At 30.3% G+C, this 20,041-nt stretch overlaps 1 protein-coding gene across 1 annotated transcript in view; it reads right to left on the reverse strand.

The window, feature by feature from the left end:
• Ms (neuropeptide receptor myosuppressin) overlaps positions 1–20,041 on the reverse strand; it is a 193,463-nt gene that overhangs the window by 22,893 nt on the left and 150,529 nt on the right. Inside the window, exon 2 of the mRNA XM_075370756.1 lies at positions 14,728–14,980. Coding sequence (XP_075226871.1) covers positions 14,728–14,980 — 253 coding nt within the window. The remainder of the gene's footprint in view (positions 1–14,727; positions 14,981–20,041) is intronic.

Genomic DNA, 20,041 nt, shown 5'->3' on the forward strand with positions numbered 1-20,041 from the left:
TCTGAAAGACTGTCTGAAAGAAAAACTGAAGCTCCAGTGGAAGTCCCACGCGCTAATGCAAAGGAGTGTGATAATTGACACCTGCCATATTGCCCGGAAGGCACTTAGTCAAGAATAGCAAGCTTAATCTCGTTGGTATAAATTACTCCGAGTTTGAGGAATGTCACCGGCAAAATTAAAAGCTGTGAAAGTGTGGGATAATGATAATAAAAAAACAGTGATTACATACAGAACAGAAAGTAAAGTAATCGTCAGGATTTATTTACAGGTAGTTAAATGTTGAAAATCAGAATTCAGTCCCATCGACAAAAGACTGGTAATCTTAACACTGCCTAAAGTCTTACTGCTAATCTTAACACTTTTAAAAACTAGCCTTGTGTTAAAAACAATAGAACAATAGACAAGACAAATATAAAGTTATTTTACTGCAAATAACTTTGCTGTTCAAATGAACAAATAAAACTATTCTAACAATTTATGCATAGCGATAGAATCATTGTAATAAGGATAAAATCAAAACCTAAACCGACAACGATTGTTAACGTCTATATGCCTACAAGCGCCCATGATGATGATGAAGTAGAGTGTGTATACGAAGCGATTGATGAAGCAATTAAACACGTAAAATGAGATGAAAATTTAATAATAGTTGGAGATTGGAATGCAAGCATTGGAAAAGGCAAGGAAGGAATTATAGTGGGTGAATACGGGCTGGGCAAAAGGAATGAAAGAGGGGACCGACTTATACAGTTTTGCACGAAGTATAATTTAGTAATTGCCAACACCCAGTTTAAAAATAATAATAGAAGAATATACACTTGGAAAAAGCCCCGATACAGCAAGGTATCAGATAGATTATATCATGGTTAAGCAAAGATTTAGAAATCAACTCGTTGACTGCAAAACTTACCCTGGAGCAGACATTGATAGCGACCATAATTTGGTGATAATGAAATGTAGATTGGGGTTTAAAAACCTGAAGAAAAGGTGTCAGATGAATCGGTGGAATTCTTTTTAGAGAAGCTTGAGGAAGAGGAAGTAAAGAAGATTTTTGAGGAGGACATCGCAAGAGGTCTGAGTAAAAAAGATAAGGTAGAAAATGTAGAAGAAGAATGGGAGAATGTTAAAAAGGAAATTCTTAAATCAGCAGAAGCAAACTTAGGCAGAATAAAGAGAACTAGTAGAAAACCTTGGGTTTCAGACGATATATTGCAGCTGATGGATGAACGTAGAAAATATAAGAGTGATAGTGATGAAGAAAGTAAAAGGAACTATCGGCAATTAAGAAATGCTATAAACAGGAAGTGCAAACTGGCGAAAGAAGAGTGGATTAAAGAAAAGTGTTCAGAAGTGGAAAGAGAAATGAACATTGGTAAAATAGACGGAGCATACAGGAAAGTTAAGGAAAATTTTGGGGTACATAAATTAAAATCTAATAATGTGTTAAACAAGGATGGTACACCAATATATAATACGAAAGGTAAAGTCGATAGATGGGTGGAATATAGTGAAGAGTTATACGGAGGAAATGAATTAGAAAATGGTGTTATAGAGGAAGAAGAGGAAGTTGAGGAGGATGAAATGGGAGAAACAATACTGAGATCTGAATTAAGGAGAGCATTAAAAGATTTAAATGGCAGAAAGGCTCCTGGAATAGACGGAATACCTGTAGAATTACTGCGCAGTGCAGGTGAGGAAGCGATTGATAGATTATACAAACTGGTGTGTAATATTTATGAAAAGGGGGAATTTTCGTCAGACTTCAAAAAAAGTATTATAGTCTTGATACCAAAGAAAGCAGGTGCAGATAAATGTGAAGAATACAGAACAATTAGTTTAACTAGTCATGCATCAAAAATCTTAACTAGAATTCTATACAGAAGAATTGAGAGGAGAGTGGAAGAAGTGTTAGGAGAAGACCAATTTGGTTTCAGGAAAAGTATAGGGACAAAGGAAGCAATTTTAGGCCTCAGATTAATAGTAGAAGGAAGATTAAAGAAAAACAAACCAACATACTTGGCGTTTATAGACCTAGAAAAGGCATTCGATAACGTAGACTGGAATAAAATGTTTAGCATTTAAAAAAAATTAGGGTTCAAATACAGAGATAGAAGAACAATTGCTAACATGTACAGGAACCAAACAGCAACAGTAATAATCGAAGAACATAAGAAAGAAGCCGTAATAAGAAAGGGAGTCCGACAAGGGTGTTCCCTATCTCCGTTACTTTTTAATCTTTACATGGAACTAGCAGTTAATGATGTTAAAGAACAATTTAGATTCGGAGTAACAGTAAAGGTGAAAAGATAAAGATGCTACGGTTTGCTGATGATATAGTAATTCTAGCCGACAGTAAAAAGAATTTAGAAGAAACAATGAATGGCATAGATGAAGTCCTACGCAAAAACTATCGCATGAAAATAAACGCGTACAAAAGAAAAGTAATGAAATGTATTAGAAATAGCAAAGATGGACCAATGAATGTGAAAATAGGAGGAGAAAAGATTATGGAGGTAGAAGAATTTTGTTATTTGGGAAGTAGAATTACTAAAGATGGACGAAGCAGGAGCGATATAAAATGCCGAATAGCACAAGCTAAACGAGCCTTCAGTAAGAAATATAATTTGGTTACATCAAAAATTAATTTAAATGTCAGGAAAAGATTTTTGAAAGTGTATGTTTGGAGTGTCGCTTTATATGGAAGTGAAACTTGGACAATCGGAGTATCTGAGAAGAAAAGATTAGAAGCTTTTGAAATGTAGTGCTATAGGAGAATGTTAAAAATCAGATGGGTGGATAAAGTGACAAATGAAGAGGTATTGCGGCAAATAGATGAAGAAAGAAGCATTTGGAATAAATATAGTTAAAAGAAGAGACAGACTTATAGGGCACATACTAAGGCATCCTGGAATAGTCGCTTTAATATTGAAAGGACAGGTAGAAGGGAAAAATTGTGTAGGCAGGCCACGTTTGGAATATGTAAAACAAATTGTTAGGGATATAGGATGTAGAGGGTATACTGAAATGACTAGCAGTAGATAGGGAATCTTGAAGAGCTGCATCAAACCAGTCAAATGATTGAAGACATTTATTGACCAGTGTCCAACTACCTCCTAGAGCTAACCTAAAAGCGTGAGCGGAATAAGCGTGGTACCATTCACCACTCGCTTGTGTGTCCCACCGCTCACTTGCCATGTATCACTAAAATGGCTAGGCGCACCTCGTCAACTACAAAGCATAATGAATATCAGTAATTAAATTGATAGCATCTCTTTCACCTATCAATCTTTTTCACTTAGTCTAACAGTAACTCATCGAACCACTTCTTGTTTTCATTAAGTAGAATTACTCGTGACGTCACTTTAATCGCGACGTACTTGTACGCACTAGAAATTCGCTCTTTCACTGACCTCCTCGTAGAATACTCTCGTTTCAAACTCGCTTAATAATTCTTTTCTAAGTACTATCCAGCAGAATTCTTATCATAGCACTCTCTTGCAGACTGACTGTCAACTGGTCTTCCCCGGAGTATTTATACTGCTATTCTTTTGATTTGCAGGATAGGACCCATTTGGCAGCGTAAGAATGATCACGTCCTCACATTTTGCCATGAGTCTTCTACCTTGGTCCGGTAACCCCTCTTCATCGAAAAACATCTGTTTAGGTGTGCCAGCGGGCAGTATTACGAAGGACGATTGTTAAACGGACATGTTAGCTTTACAAAAAAGATTTCTTTTAGCTCCTTTTTGGATTCCTCTCAATATATTTTGCACTACTTCTTCTTGATTGGCAGGAATCCGTTACTCAGGTTCGTTATACCTGTCTTGTTACAATTCATTAGATACCGTTTTAGTCAATTCCTCAAAGTTTTGCAAACAAAACCCCACTTTATATTAAGTTCAGTACATCCGTACATAGTTATCATACCATATAAAAAAAAGAACCTTCTTCTTTCTTTTTTCTTTTTCCTGTTTAGCCTACGGTAATTACCTTTCAGATAATACTTCAGAGGATGATGTGTATGAGTGTAATTGAAGTGTAGTTTTGTACAGTCTCAGTTCGACTATTCCTGAAATGTGTGGTTAATTGAAACCTAACCACCAAAGAACACCGGTATCCGCGATCTAGTATTCAAATCCGTGTAAAAATAACTGACTTTACTAGGACTTGCACGCTGGAACTCTCGACTTCCAAATCAGCTGATTTGGGAAGACGCGTTCACCACTAGACCAACCCGGTGGGTTTGTTCAAATGAACCTACTGAAAATTTAGTTCTGGAGGAAAATTAGAAGATTTATCTCTATTAGAAATTCTAATAGAAATGTTTTTAAAATATTATGACTGTTGTTATGTTACTGATTAAACATGTGTCAGAAAATCTTTGTTTTTATTTGTTTGTTAAGTATTTTTTTATTTAATTTTTTAACAAAATTAGGAAAACTATATTTGCAGTTGAGTAAGTATATTTGAGTGAGTAATCCAGTAATCAAATATTAGTGTAAAATAAACCAGTTTCAATACAAAATTTATGCTCATGACTATTTATATCTGTTAAATATATTTATTTTGTTATGACATTAGTTTTAGCTATGAAAATGATTGAATATAAAGTGTCCCGGTAGGTATTGGCCAAACATAAGGGACTGTTCAGGACATTTAATTAAACGGAAACGTTCATGTGGTTAAATACTCTATTTGGCTTCATTTGTTTCTGTCGGTCATTTTATGATTTTTTTTCAATAAATATTGATTTTTCAAATACAGATTGTGATAATTTATTGAAATTGGTTATATATGTACCGAAAAACATTTTCTACTTAATAAATAATTTTTTTAATTATTTCCTTTAACATGGTTGGGGCTGTTTAGATTTTTAATCATTAATAGTTTCGTAAATATTAACTTTAACAATTTATGTTTTATTAGATAAATTCTGAGAGTTTTATCTCTCTCTTCACTTCCTTAAATTCTCTTCCCTTCACTAAATGAAAGATAATCAATACAACTTTCTGTTATAATAATTTATAGGGTCTTTCAGTTTCAGCGCAAAAAGTAAAATTGCAATAAAATAAAAAATATGTCTAATATCAACCAATTATTATAATTTTTTTATTGTGAAGCGTATAACTTTACATTATGTTAGAAATACAATATCATTCACTTGGGCTATTGATTGACATAGCCAAATCTATCAAAAAAATTTGTGCGACTTTTGAACAAATCAGTTTCGTGATTTATTGCTATAAATTGTAATTTACTATAAATCTAGAAAACTAAGGAAGTTAAATTACACGATTTTGGTGGCCAATTGATAATACCATTTCGTGAAATTATAGAATCACCAAACTTTAGACGAATGACTGAATTGTTTCTACAGCTGTGTGGCATGTGGCACCATTCTTTTGAAATCACATCTCATTCAAATCAAAATTTTTCTGATTTCCAAATACAGTGTTCACTATTCACTGTAACAGCAACTCCTTATTCATTAAAAAATAAAAAACAAGGTACGGTTCAATGATGCTACCAGCTCATAATTCACACCAAACATTTTTTTTCGGATGTAATGGTTACTGTTGAAACATTTTTGGAGTATAATTTGAAATTATATTACCAAGTTACTCAGAGACTAAATTGTTCCAACTGTGGACCATTCTATTCGATATTTACAGGCTGAGCAATTTAGATCCGGAGTAACAGTGCAAGGAGAAAAGATAAAGATATTACAGTTCGCTGATGATATTGTAATTCTTGCCGAGAGTAAAAAAGATTTAGAAGAAACAGTGAATTGCATGGATGAAGTCCTACGCAAAAGTTACTGCATGAAAATAAACAAGAACAAAACGAAAGTAATGAAATGAAGAAATAATGTAGATGAACCACTGAATATAAAAATAGGAAGAAAAAGATTATGGAGCTAGAAGAATTCTGTTATTTGGGAAGTAAAATTACTAAAGATGGACGAAGCAGGAGCGATATAAAATGCCGAATATTCCACATTTATTTTTATCATTACATTGGTTATATCGGAAGATATGCACAATTAAAGACAAAAGTGGCCATTTATTTTTAAAATGGAATATTTCAGTTCAGAAAAATCGTAGAGAGACATACAAAAAAAGAATAAAAGCTAAAGTCTAAAGCTTTTAATTGATCTTAATGCAGTTTACTGAAAAAATTCGTTTCCCCCCATGTTCTCGATCAAACACGAAGAGAAACTTTACAATTTTTAAAACTTTTCTTCTTACTGATTTTTTTTTTAATTTGATGATTTTTGAAATCTGAAGTTTACTGTCCAAAAGTAGAGTAATCAAGATTTAATTTTTTTTTGTACGAACCACTTATTGAACCACCATTTATTGGAGCTTAATAAGTTTTGACTGGTTAAACCAATTTTGATGAAATTTTGTACAGAGGTTTGTGTTTATGAAGCAATTTGTTGATAATATTTTGGTGTCAGTATCTGTAGAGAGTGGTTTTGGGGGTCAATTTTCTCAATACTTTGTACTTATCCGACTTTATATTAAGCTCAGTACATACATGCATGCTTATCTTACTATTAAAAAAAAAATTACCCCAAAATTACTCCATAACTAAAAATCGAAAAAAGCTATTATTTATTTATTGTATATTTTTTAACCGATCTTTTTTCTTAATTTCTTCCGAGGCAAAGTAGTAATGCAAGCGACCATCCCCAAAAAAATACACTTGGAGCAATATTAGCGGTGTGAAGCCGATCAAAGTAAAATTATAGATTTTCTGAATTTTTCTAGACTTTTTTGATTTAAACTTTTTATATTATTAATAATTTAAATAATAAACTTTTAGCATTAATATTACAATAAAATTTCATCATAATTCATCCCTCCACCACTTAGGTAATTTTTATTTGGTTGTAGATTTTATTGTTGAACTTTTTTAATTTCTTCCATTTAATTTAGTAGTGTAGATAATAAATTAAAATAAAATCTTGGAAGGCGATTTTAGAGCTGAGGGAGAAGAAAAAAAACATTTTTTTATATTTTAAAATCTTTTTCATATAATGATAATTTTACAATAGAATTTTATCATAAATTATCCCTACGCCAAAAAATAACACTTGTATTTTCCCGCTATATAAAAATGAATAACCAATGTCAGAAAAGTATTAAAACTTTGTTATCAGATCTTTTAGGATAATATATAAGAAATTCTACTTAAGGGAATCGTTGGATAATTCATTTGATTAGGAATGAAATCATAACATATAACTTTTCTGTTACACAATTTATTTAATTTTTTTATTTGAGGTAGTACCTGAAGATGACAAATTTATTCACATGCGTAAGCTATTTAATAAAATTTTTATACAGTTAAATATTTCATAAAAAAAAATTACAAGTGTATTTCTTTTGATATAAAGTAATCGATATTTGTAATGGGATGAAAGTGAAAAATAAATGACGTTATTACAAGTTGTATAACACTAGATGTGAACTTGTAGGTGTCGTTATTTTAAACAAATACGTTACCACGTAAAAAGAAAGTTAAAAATATTACGGTTATTTTGTATTGTTTACATACCATATTTCTCGTAAGATAAATTGTAAACAATTTTCACTATCAACAACAGTACAGTGTTTATATAGTAGTGAGTTTCATTTCGCATGTTATTACTTTTTTAACTTTGTCCTTCCTTTTATCTGGAGTGCATAGGAGTACGGTAAACGTAAACATATATAGATTTTACGTAAATATAAACCCAAATATCTTTCGTCTTTTCTTGACAAAGATGAAGTAGATTAGATTGAATTTTCTTCACGAAAAATTATTTTCTAAATACCGGGTGTTTCAAAAAGGATTTCGCAACATTAAAACCATATAAAAATTTATTGAGATAATTTGTAGATTCGGTTAAGGTATCATTTAATAGAAAAAATACATCATGTTTGTCACCCAACATTAATTTTGGTTCTATATGACTTCTATGTGTAATACAACATAATCCCATCTGAAGTTGATTTTATTCCAGGCTGTAGCCATCAAGTCGGGCGATACCTCTGGAACTGCGGCGTTAATTCGATGTCCTAGTTGTACAAGATCAGAAGGTAAAGGTGGTACCTTTAATAATAACGACCTTTAATAAAACTCCAAGAAAAATTTTTTGAATCATCCGGTATACTATTAAAAAATAATATACTTTTGATTGCATTCGACTGAACCAAAAGCTTCCAAAAAGCCCAAAATCCAAAAGAAATCTGGATTTTGGACATTTTCTTAACTGCAGAATAAAGCCCTCATTTACAGCTTTTCAACGATATATCATAAGTGATACTTATTTTTATTGGTTCCAGAGTTATAGCCAAATAAAAGTTTAATTAATGAAATATTTGGATCTTGGTCCAACTTCATCTCCTACTTTTTAAAAAAGATTTTTTGTTTTAATTTAAATATATTGATTTATTAATAATTATTAACCTCTTTTTGTAAAAAAAAAAAAAAATTACAGTAAATAAATAATTCAATAACATTAAAAATATACATATGAAAAAATATCAGAAGTTATTAATGAAATAAAATTTTATGTACTTTTCATTTAAAAAAAAAATAAAAAAAAATGTGTATATAAAATTTAATAGGGGTACAAGGACGTCAGGTAGTGCCCACATCAGATTTTTTTTAATTTCCTTATGCAAAAAACAGAGAATAGGTTTTTACACTTCTCAACGTTTTATAAACAGGGACCCAAAAAACAAAAGAAGTGGGGAATTAGGTACTTATGTACGCATGTATGTCCGTGTTGATGTATTTGAAGCTTAATAACCTTTTCTTGGATAAACCAAATTTGATGAATTTTGTACAAAGAATCCAGTATATGAGGCGATTTGTTGGTAAAAGTTTGGGATCAATATCCCCACGCGGTGCGGTAGGTAGTTTCTTTGGGATCAATTTTCTCAAAATTTTGTAAACGTAACCCACCCACTTTTCATTAAACTCATTACATGCATGCATGTTTATTTTACCATTTTTTAAAAATTTCCCCAAAATGTCCCCTACCCCCAAAACCGAAAAAGGTATCTTTTTATTTATTGCGTATTTTTTTAATGTCTTTTTTTGTCTTCAGTCATTTGACTGGTCTGATGCAGCTCTCCAAGATTCCCTATCTAGTACTAGTCGTTTCATTTCGGTATACCCCCTACATCCTATATCCCTAACAATTTGTTTTACATATTCCAAACGTTGCCTGCCTGCATATTTTTTCCTTCTAGCTGTCCCTCCAATATTAAAGCGACTATTCCAGGATGCCTTAGTATGTGGCCTATAAGTCTGTCTCTTCTTTTAACTATATTTTTCCAAATGCTTCTTTCTTCATCTATTTGCCGCAATACCTCTTCATTTGTCACTTTATCCACCCATCTGATTTTTAACATTCTCCTATAGCACTACATTTCAAAAGCTTCTAATCTTTTCTTCTCAGATACTCCGATTGTCCAAGCTTCACTTCCGTATAAAGCGACACTCCAAACATATACTTTCAAAAGTGTTTTCCTGACATTTAAATTAATTTTTGATGTAAACAAATTATATTTCTGACTGAAGGCTCGTTTCGCTTGTGCTATTCGGTATTTTATATCGCTCCTGCTTCGTCCATTTTTAGTAATTCTACTTCCCAAATAACAAAATTCTTCTACCTCCATAATCTTTTCTCCTCCTATTTTCACATTCAGCGGTCCATCTTTGTTATTTCTACTACATTTCATTACTTTTGTTTTGTTCTTGTTTATTTTCATGCGATAGTTCTTGCGTAGGACTTCATCTATGCCATTCATTGTTTCTTCTAAATTCTTTTTACTGTCGGCTAGAATTACTATATCATCAGCAAATCGTAGCATCTTTATCTTTTCACCTTTACTGTTACTCCGAATCTAAATTGTTCTTTAACATCATTAACTGCTAGTTCCATGTAAAGATTAAAAAGTAACGGAGATAGGGAACACCCTTGTCGGACTCCCTTTCTTATTACGGCTTCTTTCTTATGTTCTTCGATTATTACTGTTGCTGTTTGGTTCCTGTACATGTTAGCAATTGTTCTTCTATCTCTGTATTTGAACCCTAATTTTTTTAAAATGCTAAACATTTTATTCCAGTCTACGTTATCGAATGCCTTTTCTAGGTCTATAAACGCCAAGTATGTTGGTTTGTTTTTCTTTAATCTTCCTTCTACTATTAATCTGAGGCCTAAAATTGCTTCCTTTGTCCCTATACTTTTCCTGAAACCAAATTGGTCTGCTCCTAACATTTCTTCCACTCTCAATTCTTCTGTATAAAATTCTAGTTAAGATTTTTGATGCATGACTAGTTAAACTAATTGTTTCGTATTCTTCACATTTATCTGCCCCTGCTTTCTTTGGTATCATGACTATAACACTTTTTTTGAAGTCTGACGGAACTTCCCCTTTTTCATAAATATTACACACCAGCTTGTATAATCTATCAATCGCTTCCTCGTTCCTACGTACGAACGTCACACCGAAACTAGTCAAAATGAATTCAGGGATGTTGAAAATTGATATTTCTGTTGAAATCAGAAAACCGAAATTTTTCGCGATTACAACACTTCCTTTACTTCGTATAAGGAAGTAAAAACACAAAATTTACTAACTATTTAAAAATAGAAAGTAAATCGGTTAAATACAGCGCTGAATATATCAATTTTTATTAAAAAAAATAATAAAAGATATGTAGGGGGCAAATTAATATAAATCTTTGAACCCTCGCTTCAAACCTATATTTATAAGATTATAGGAGGTTTTATTTCTTTTACTGAAATAATATAATAGTTTTTATTTACTTTATATTGGCTGTATTTAATTTAATCTTCTCATAATTAATTTCTCTACAAGAATTTTTTTACTAAATCTTCCAAATTTGTTAGTCATTTAACATAGCTATTCTTCCAACTTAAAAAAAGCTTATTTTTCGAATTTTGTGTTTTAAGTCGGATATCTTAAAAACTACTAAAGTTACAGTTCTGGGACCTATTTTATCCCATTTTTCAACTCAGATTATATAAGAAACCACCAACTATACTCCTTAATTTGGATCTCAAAAAAATTACAGTAAGGCTTCTTTTTATTAGAAGAACGGAAATCCGGGCGAAATATTTCGCTAGCCGTAACTCGAAAACAGAGCGTTTCCAGACTTATATTTATGTGTATTTTTTCATTACTTTTATCAGTAGAACATATCCTTAAAGTTTCTCCGTTTCTTTGTGGGTCTCCCTGTTTATTAAATAGAGAACTTAAATTTGAAAAATTCTAAACATATTACATTGAATTTTAGGGATTTAATTCTAATGCAACGGATGAGGAAGCTTACACGAGTTTTGTTACATTTCTAAAATTTAAACTTGCCGATACGGACAATTTTTAAAAAAAATTTCAATAAAGGAGGATAATTCAGGAATTGTTATGGTTGCCCATTAGACCGGTCTGTCAGTGATGGTAAATGATATATTATTAAACAAACGCAAACGAGAACTTTTGTCAATATGGGTAGTTTATTGATTATTTTATCAAAAAGATTACATGATGTACTTCTTATGAAAGTTTGAAATCTATAATACTGAGTAATAGTATACTATTGCTTTCTATTTTGTTGTGTTTGGTGTAAAGTTAAATATGGAATTCAGTTCCTGAAATTAAATTTATTTAACATTTCCCTTAGTACGATTTGTATAATCTCTATCGGGGTAACTCAGAAGGAAAGTGGTTAGATTTATAACTTGAATTATATGCTCAAAATAATCTTAATACAATTTTGTTGCGTTAAGGTGTTTTATATATATATATATATATATATATATATATATGAGAAGTTAAAGGAAATTTAATATTTTTTATTAATAAAAATTATAAGAAAAAGTTTTTTTTTTATTAAAACAAGAAAATCCATTCAGGCAGTCTCTTATTATTTTTTCAAGAGTCTTATTAAGTACTTATAAAAAGTTGCTGATAAAAGTTTTTAAAACAATTAAAATAAAACGGTTTTATTTCATCATTATAGGAAAAGTTGAAAAGTTACTTATTTATAATAATAAAAATATTTATTATGGACATTTTTTGATGCTTTCATCTTTCAAAAAGGATTTTAAAATCTATTTAAATAAATGTCTAGGCCTGTGTTTATATGAACCTTTTTTTTCTTTATTTCCATTTTTACAACATGTCCTATAATTTTTTCTTTTCTTCAAGGAAAAACTCTATAAATAACAAGGAAGTAAAAACACAAAATTTACTAGTTACTTAAAAATAGAAAGTAAATCGGGTAAATACAGCGCTGAATATATCAATTTCTATTATAAAAAAAAAGAAATGTAGAGGACGAATGAATATAAAGCTTTGAATCCCTGCTTCAAACCTATATTAGTTTAGAAACTTAAAACACTAAAAATAACATTTTTAGTGTTTTAAGTTTCTTCCGGAAAAGTGATATATCTTTAACGTCTTGCATGCTCAGTTTTAGTTGTTTGAAGTCCTGTGTATTGTTCAGCTACTCTGTGGCAGTCTTGTAATCTGATAATAGATTATAAATCTGTCTAGTAATTCTGCTATCATTCATTCAAATGTCTAAAAAATAAGCCAATCTTCGTTTTTTCATTATGTAAAATATGTTTACCGTCCTCGAGTATATTTCTTCGTTCTTTCGTGGTCTGTTGATTTTTCCTTTCTTGTACTCCCTGCGTCCAAGGATGCCTCTTATAACAGTTGAGTTTTCTCCAGTTCCAGTTTATCTGACATTTTTAACTTTCTATACCATACAGCGCCTCTTTTCTTCTGATAGTGTTTCTGTTTAATTGTATATGATAGTGATTTTTGTAGTAAATACCTTTGGTGAGTTTCATTGCTCTCCTCATTTTCTCCACTCTTCGCTTGAATGCTTTCCTTTCATTATTGTTTATTGCGATCCACTCATCATGATACTTGAAACCTTCTGTCATCTTAATTTTGTTGTTATCAATTCGCATTTGGTTATTTCGTTCTGTTATTGTTGGTTAGACATTCTAACCAACAGTTTTGGGATATGAAATTTATAATCCTATTTTCCTCGCTTGTGTAATTAAACTTTCTAATTTTATTTTGGCATATTCTATTGTATCCGTATCCAAAGCAATAACGTCAGCAAATACTAGACAATCTATATAGATCTTGTTTTGACCAGCTGCTAATTCTAACCCTTTGCTGTCTGATTTTCTTCACTCCTTTTTTACCTTCTCCAGGATACAATTAAAAAGCAATGGTGAGGGACCATCACCCTGTCTTAATCCTGTGTTGATTCTAAATTCTGTAGAGAATGCACCCATAAATCTGACTTCAGTTTGTCAATGTTATACCTTGAGATTTTAGTTTAATGTTAAGTTTTTGTCTAATGTTAGGTCTAATTTTGATTTGGCAACAGATGTATGATCTGAATTCGTATTTGCTGATTTTATCACACGCACATTCATAATTTCTGTGAGGATTTCTTACATATGGTTATGATCAAATTGTTTATCTCCGCATGTTACATTAAACCTTCTCAGTTTTTCTTGTGAATGCTGTGGATTTAACTTTCAGATCATGATTCACGCATAACTGAATTAATCTTTGTCCATTTTTGGTCGTTTTGTTACGTGCTGAATATTTACCGATGTACGTTATATATTTTTCCTCTTTGCCATTAAAATCTCCAGCAAGAACTATGGTTTGGTTTTCTGGAAATTTTGTCAGGTAATTATCTACTTTTCCCCAATATTTTTCTATTTCTTTTCTTTCGTTATTCTTCTAATTTTTATCATTCGTTGATTCATGAACTCTTAGCACGGTGTAAATTTTATTGATAGACATAAAAATCATGGCTGATATTCTTTCATCTATTGGATCAAAATTCATTATAGAGTCGATGATTGTAGTATTGACTATAAATCCACTTCCAAAATTCGATGTTACTGAAAGTACCTTGCTAATAAATTTACTCTTGTATATTCTATACTTATTTAATTCAAAGGGATCGTTGTCTGTGAATCTATTTTCCTGGACTGCACTGATCATTATATGTTTCTTCTCAAGAAAGTTTGTTGTAGTTTTAAGCTTTGCGACTTTCAGCAGCGATTAAACTTCAGAGCAGCGATGTAGTTAATCTTTCTGAATTTAATTTTATTCGATATTATTAGTTTTATGCTGTTGTTGTGTGTAAACACATTTTCCGAGTTGACCGACTCAACTTTTAATATATCATGCTGTATACCCCCAAAATCCGAACGTACGCTTTGCATTAATATGTCACCAGCAATGGAGGATTGGATCCCTCTTGAGATAAGTCTCTTACAGAAAGTACTTTCCATAATTATTAACTTTGTTAATTTTATTATAACTTTTATTATATTTTATTGTTTCTTTTATTATATTTTACTTTGCGTGGTCGGTCTTCCGACTACCCAAGATTCCGATTACTCACAGTTTAATGTAAGAAGATTGCTATGCTTAATTCAGTTATATTATTTCTGTTATAACTTATCCAACCGCCCCACGTGGAGGTAAGGTGTACTTTTCCGACCTTATCAACCCCGTTTGAAAAAACGTGGTTAATTAAAAAAGGTGCCGTCAAGAGTATTTGCGGTCTAAATGTATTTTATTTTATAAAATAATATATTAATAATAATAATAATAAAATAAAATAATACATTTGAATAATAATAAATCAACTTACTTTGATAGGAGACTGGACCTTTGTCATCAAGGTAATTTTCCATAGCGCTTGACAGTTCATAAATTGTTGAAAGTGCGGCACAAACTTTTCGCATCCTCGGTGGAATTTCTTCGATCATGCCAGGTGTGCATTGTGGAGGTGGGGGCAAACAGGAAACCGGTCCCAGCAATGCTACTGCTGATGCTAATATTAAAAACCATGCGCAGTTCATTTTGTTTTTAATTTTTGGTAATTTAAATCCTGATGGATCAACCTAAACAAAAAAAAAAAAAAAAATATTAATTTTAAATAAAATAGTTATTATTAAAATAATGGTACTTTATCATAATAATGCCAGAGTAAATAATTAAGAAAAAAACTATTTTAGCTTGCCTTTAAATGAAACTGGGATAAATGATTACAGATTATTTTGAACTATCATATCATTAGTTTGTTCTATTAATTTGCTATGAATTTTAATTAAAATAATATATGATTATGTAATAATAATTTTTTAAATTATTATAATTTTAAATTAAAATTATTATATTATATATAATATTCAAATAATAATTTGAATAATTATTTATTGTAAAATTTTTTTACAATCACGGGTTAATAATTATTAATAAATCAATATATTTAAATTAAAAAAAAGTTTAAAAAAAGAAGATGATGTCTGATTCGAACCGATTTGCCTTCTCTTAAAAGGGAAGGTGCACAACTAAATGATACAACAGTCCTAAATTCAAAATTTCAGCATATTACGGCTAAACCTTTTTGAGACGCGAGTTACATACTACGTACAGACGTCAAGGCCGAAATTAGTCAAAATGGATTCAGAGATGGATATTTCCGTTGAAATTTGAAAACTGAATTTTTTCGCGATCACAATACTTTCCTTTACTTCGTAAAAGGAAGTAAAAAGGATTAATATTTATTTTTATTAAATTTTATTTTCATATATGTATAATTGTGTAGACAGTATTTTTTTTTTGTTGATTTTAACAATTCATTTTCAACAAATAAAATTTTTTTTTTGTCTTCAGTCATTTGACTGGTTTGATGCAGCTCTCCAAGATTCCCTATCTAGTGCTAGTCGTTTCATTTCAGTATACCCTCTACATCCTACATCCCCAAAAATTTGCTTTACATACTCCAAACGTGGCCTGCCTACACAATTTTTCCCTTCTACCTGTCCTTCCAATATTAAAGCGACTATTCCAGGATGCCTTAGTATGTGGCCTATAAGTCTGTCTCTTCTTTTAACTATATTTTTCCAAATGCTTCTTTCTTCATCTATTTGTCGCAATACCTCTTCATTTGTCACTTTATCCACCCATCTGATTTTTAACATTCTCCTATAGCACCGCATTTCAAAAGCTTCTAATCTTTTCTTCTCAGATACTCCGATTGTCCAAGTTTCACTTCCATATAAAGCGACACTCCAAACATATACTTTCAAAAATGTTTTCCTGACATTTAAATTAATTTTTGATGTAAACAAATTATATTTCTTACTGAAGGCTCGTTTCGCTTGTGCTATTCGGTATTTTATATCGCTCCTGCTTCGTCCATCTTTAGTAATTCTACATCCCAAATAACAAAATTCTTCTACCTCCATAATCTTTTCTCCTCCTATTTTCACATTCAGTGGTCCATCTTTGTTATTTCTACTACATTTCATTACTTTTGTTTTCTTCTTGTTTATTTTCATGCGATAGTTCTTGCGTAGGTATTCATCTATGCCGTTCATTGTTTCTTCTAAATCCTTTTTACTATCTGCTAGAATTACTATATCATCAGCAAATCGTAGCATCTTTATCTTTTCACCTTGTACTGTTACTCCGAATCTAAATTGTTCTTTAACATCATTAACTGCTAGTTCCATGTAAAGATTAAAAAGTAACGGAGATAGGGAACATCCTTGTCGGACTCCCTTTCTTATTAGGGCTTCTTTCTTATGTTCTTCAATTATTAGTGTTGCTGTTTGGTTCCTGTACATGTTAGCAATTGTTCTTCTATCTCTGTATTTGAACCCTAATTTTTTTAAAATGCAACAAATAAATACTTTTTCTATTTTAAAGGGCTTTTTTATTACTGAATAAAGTTTTTGTAATGTTTATCGGTATGATTCACATTGATTCAATGATGGATTCTTAGGGGGAAAGATCTAAAAATCTGTTACGTGCAATCTTAAATAATTCTATTCGTACGGTTCTCCGTAGATTTCCCAATGGAGTGAGGATACTGTGATATTTTTTTATTTTAAATTTGCCTCTTTCAAAAAATTTGGTTTTTATAAAAAATAAAAAGCCAAAAGTCTGTATTCAGTATTCGTCGTGCTGTTATCTAAATTTGTACCTTCAAATTTATTTATAAAAATATATTTTTAATAAGAACAGAACAGAAAACCTTTATTCCACATTATACATATTTGGGTCTCGCCAAGGTCCTAAGCCTTATCAGCAAGTGCCCATTCAATGGGGTTCAAATACATTAATGATAAAATATAATGAAATTAATACAACAATGATAAAAAGAAAAAATACAGAAACAGAGCAAAATACATTAATAATTACACCAAAAAAGAAAGTTAAAAAAAGAGGTAATGTCTACTACTAAGTTTATTATAAAGGAAAAACAAAAAAAAAATTAAATTAAAAACAGTGAACTAATAAGTACAATAAATAATATTTAGCGGCGTCGTTAAGTGGTTGCGGTAAAAATATGTATTTCAATTTATACAAAATATTAAACAATTTAACTGTTAAATAATTAATTCTAGATATTTACATTTTCAGGGGCTAGTCGTCGAAATACTCGTACTTCTTTCTTAAAAAAATTACAATTTATCGTATCTTTTATAATAAAATTTTAATGTGCGTGAGTGAATTGATATAGTAATTTTTTAAAATGTTAGGGAAACTATTGTGGTAGTTTGAAGCATTGGAGGAAAATCTTGGATTTGGTTTTTAGAGATTTATTATCCCTTACCTGTCAGTTTACAAAAATACGATTGTCAATATTATCATCTAATGCCTTTTTTCATTCTTTTTATCTTTTAAAATATTCTCTCTAAAATCACCTGGGTATTCAACTTAGCTATGTTTCTATTTTTGTTATAGCTATAATTGGGCGATTAACCTTTAGTTATTTAAAAACAATTATAGCTAATTGAAAAAAAAAACATTATTTTTATATATTTTTTTTAAATCGAGCTTAGAAAAAAGCTAAATCATTTTATTTATATTTTTTTATTATTTAAATTATTATATCTTTTTTTTTGAGTTAATTTTATATTTTTAAGAACTCTAATAAATGCAGCAATTTTAAAGGAATAGTAATCTAACGGTTCTTCTCGAAACAAATGGTTACATGACAATTTCCAAATAAATATCAGACTTCAGGAAACAGAATTTAAAAACCGTTAAAGGGTTGCATGCATTCCCTAGCCTTGCTGGGGAATTCATAGTATTTAAACACCTTTAAGGTTTATAAATACTAATAAATTAATTGTGTGGTACACTTATAATACATCTGCAAAAAATATCAATGTATTCAAGAAATAAATTTGGATCCGATTTCACTCCCTTCATCAAATGAATTATTTTTATAATGAAAGAGCGGGCTTCAACAGCTATGGTCATTAGCCCGATGGAAATTGGTAACGTATGAAAAGATGCCACGCCTCTCCGGGATTCAAACCGTAAACCAGTTGTGAAATATATTAAAATGGCTGCCATTTTTGTTAGGGTTGTCTTATCCCGAATTTTTTTTACTCAAAGGTTTTGTTATTCAATGTAATTTAAAGTGGTGAGTCATAATCCTACCTTTTCCATTTAAACTAAACTAATATAATTTCACAATTTATATAGAACAAATTTCGCTTGTACGGTTGGCGGACTGTTGTGGCCGCGAGAGGCTTAACGCACGAGGTACCGAATCAACCGGCGATCAAGTTCGAGACCAGGCCGAGTTACTACATATATACAACTATATATATTATATATTTCTGGTGTAATACGTAATAATCTACTCTCATCCCCTTGACCTTTTAAGTTGAAAATTTAACGGCATCAATGCCCTGTATATAAAAGTAATCTGACTAAGTTTGATCAAAATCGGTCCAGCAGTTCTGAAGATGTATAGGGTGATTTAGAGGCCAAGACCGAATACACACACCTACATACGAACATTAACTGTTTCGGAAAATTTTCATACGGTTTTTTGAGTTCCTTAGGTGTCAAAACGTCAAGATAGGTGAAAACCGCATTTGCCCAAATTGGGCCGATTACAATACTTTTCCTTCTAGAGCTATAGCACTATCTAGAAGGGAAAGTAAAAGGAAAAAATTAAAAAAAAAAGATTTAGTATATTAAATTACAAACTTTTTAATTTTTCTACCTTTAGAAAATTAGCAGTATAAACACAAACAAATATTCAGTTGGTTATATTAATAAAACTAACATAATAGAATGGTAACAACTTTCAATTTTATACTAACTTTACTATTCTTATTTTAATTTTTTCCTTAACTTGAACTTTTCTTACACTAAAGATGACTTTGTGTGTCAACGTATATAAGAATTTTTTTTGTTAGTTTGCAAGGGGTCAAATTTCTGTAGTGATACAATTTCTTGAATTATATTATCATCATAATCAAGTCGTACATAAAGTTCTTGTTTATATTAAATTACCATGAAATACTGTTAATTATTTATTATTCATGCTGATAAAATTAGATGTGAAATGTTTGTTTTCTGTTTTATTGTTACTAATATAATTAATGATGCGTTTGTGATATACAATTAATTTAATTTAAATTACTCCGATAACGAACGAAATTGAGTATCTTTATTAACATAAACATTTTAATTGTATGTTAAACATTGTAAGTTTTATATATACAATAACAATTCGTAAATAAACATTCGAACTTATTTTTACATTGACAACGACCTATTTCAAAAATTATTCCAAATATTACCATACAAAATTTGAACTTTAAATATGGCCATATTGTAATTTGTAATCATAATGGATTCTTTATGGTTATAAATAATAGATATACATTACTTTCCTGATTATTTAAAATATTTCTGTTGTAAAAAATAGTATTAATACATTTTAATTATAGTTTTATATTATTTTTTGGGGGGAACAAGTTACTACAATTAAAAAAGATAAATATTAAAAAACATGACTTGCAAAAAAAAACATTGTTCTTTAATGTAAGATAATAAATAATATATGATGATTAAACAGCGTGTGGGTGACAAATTTGTATATAGCATAACTTTTTTTTTCAAATTATTTAAATTTATTTAAACAT

Source organism: Lycorma delicatula, chromosome 7 (genome assembly GCF_047948215.1).
Source record: "Lycorma delicatula isolate Av1 chromosome 7, ASM4794821v1, whole genome shotgun sequence".
NCBI classification, from domain to species: Eukaryota; Metazoa; Arthropoda; class Insecta; order Hemiptera; family Fulgoridae; genus Lycorma; species Lycorma delicatula.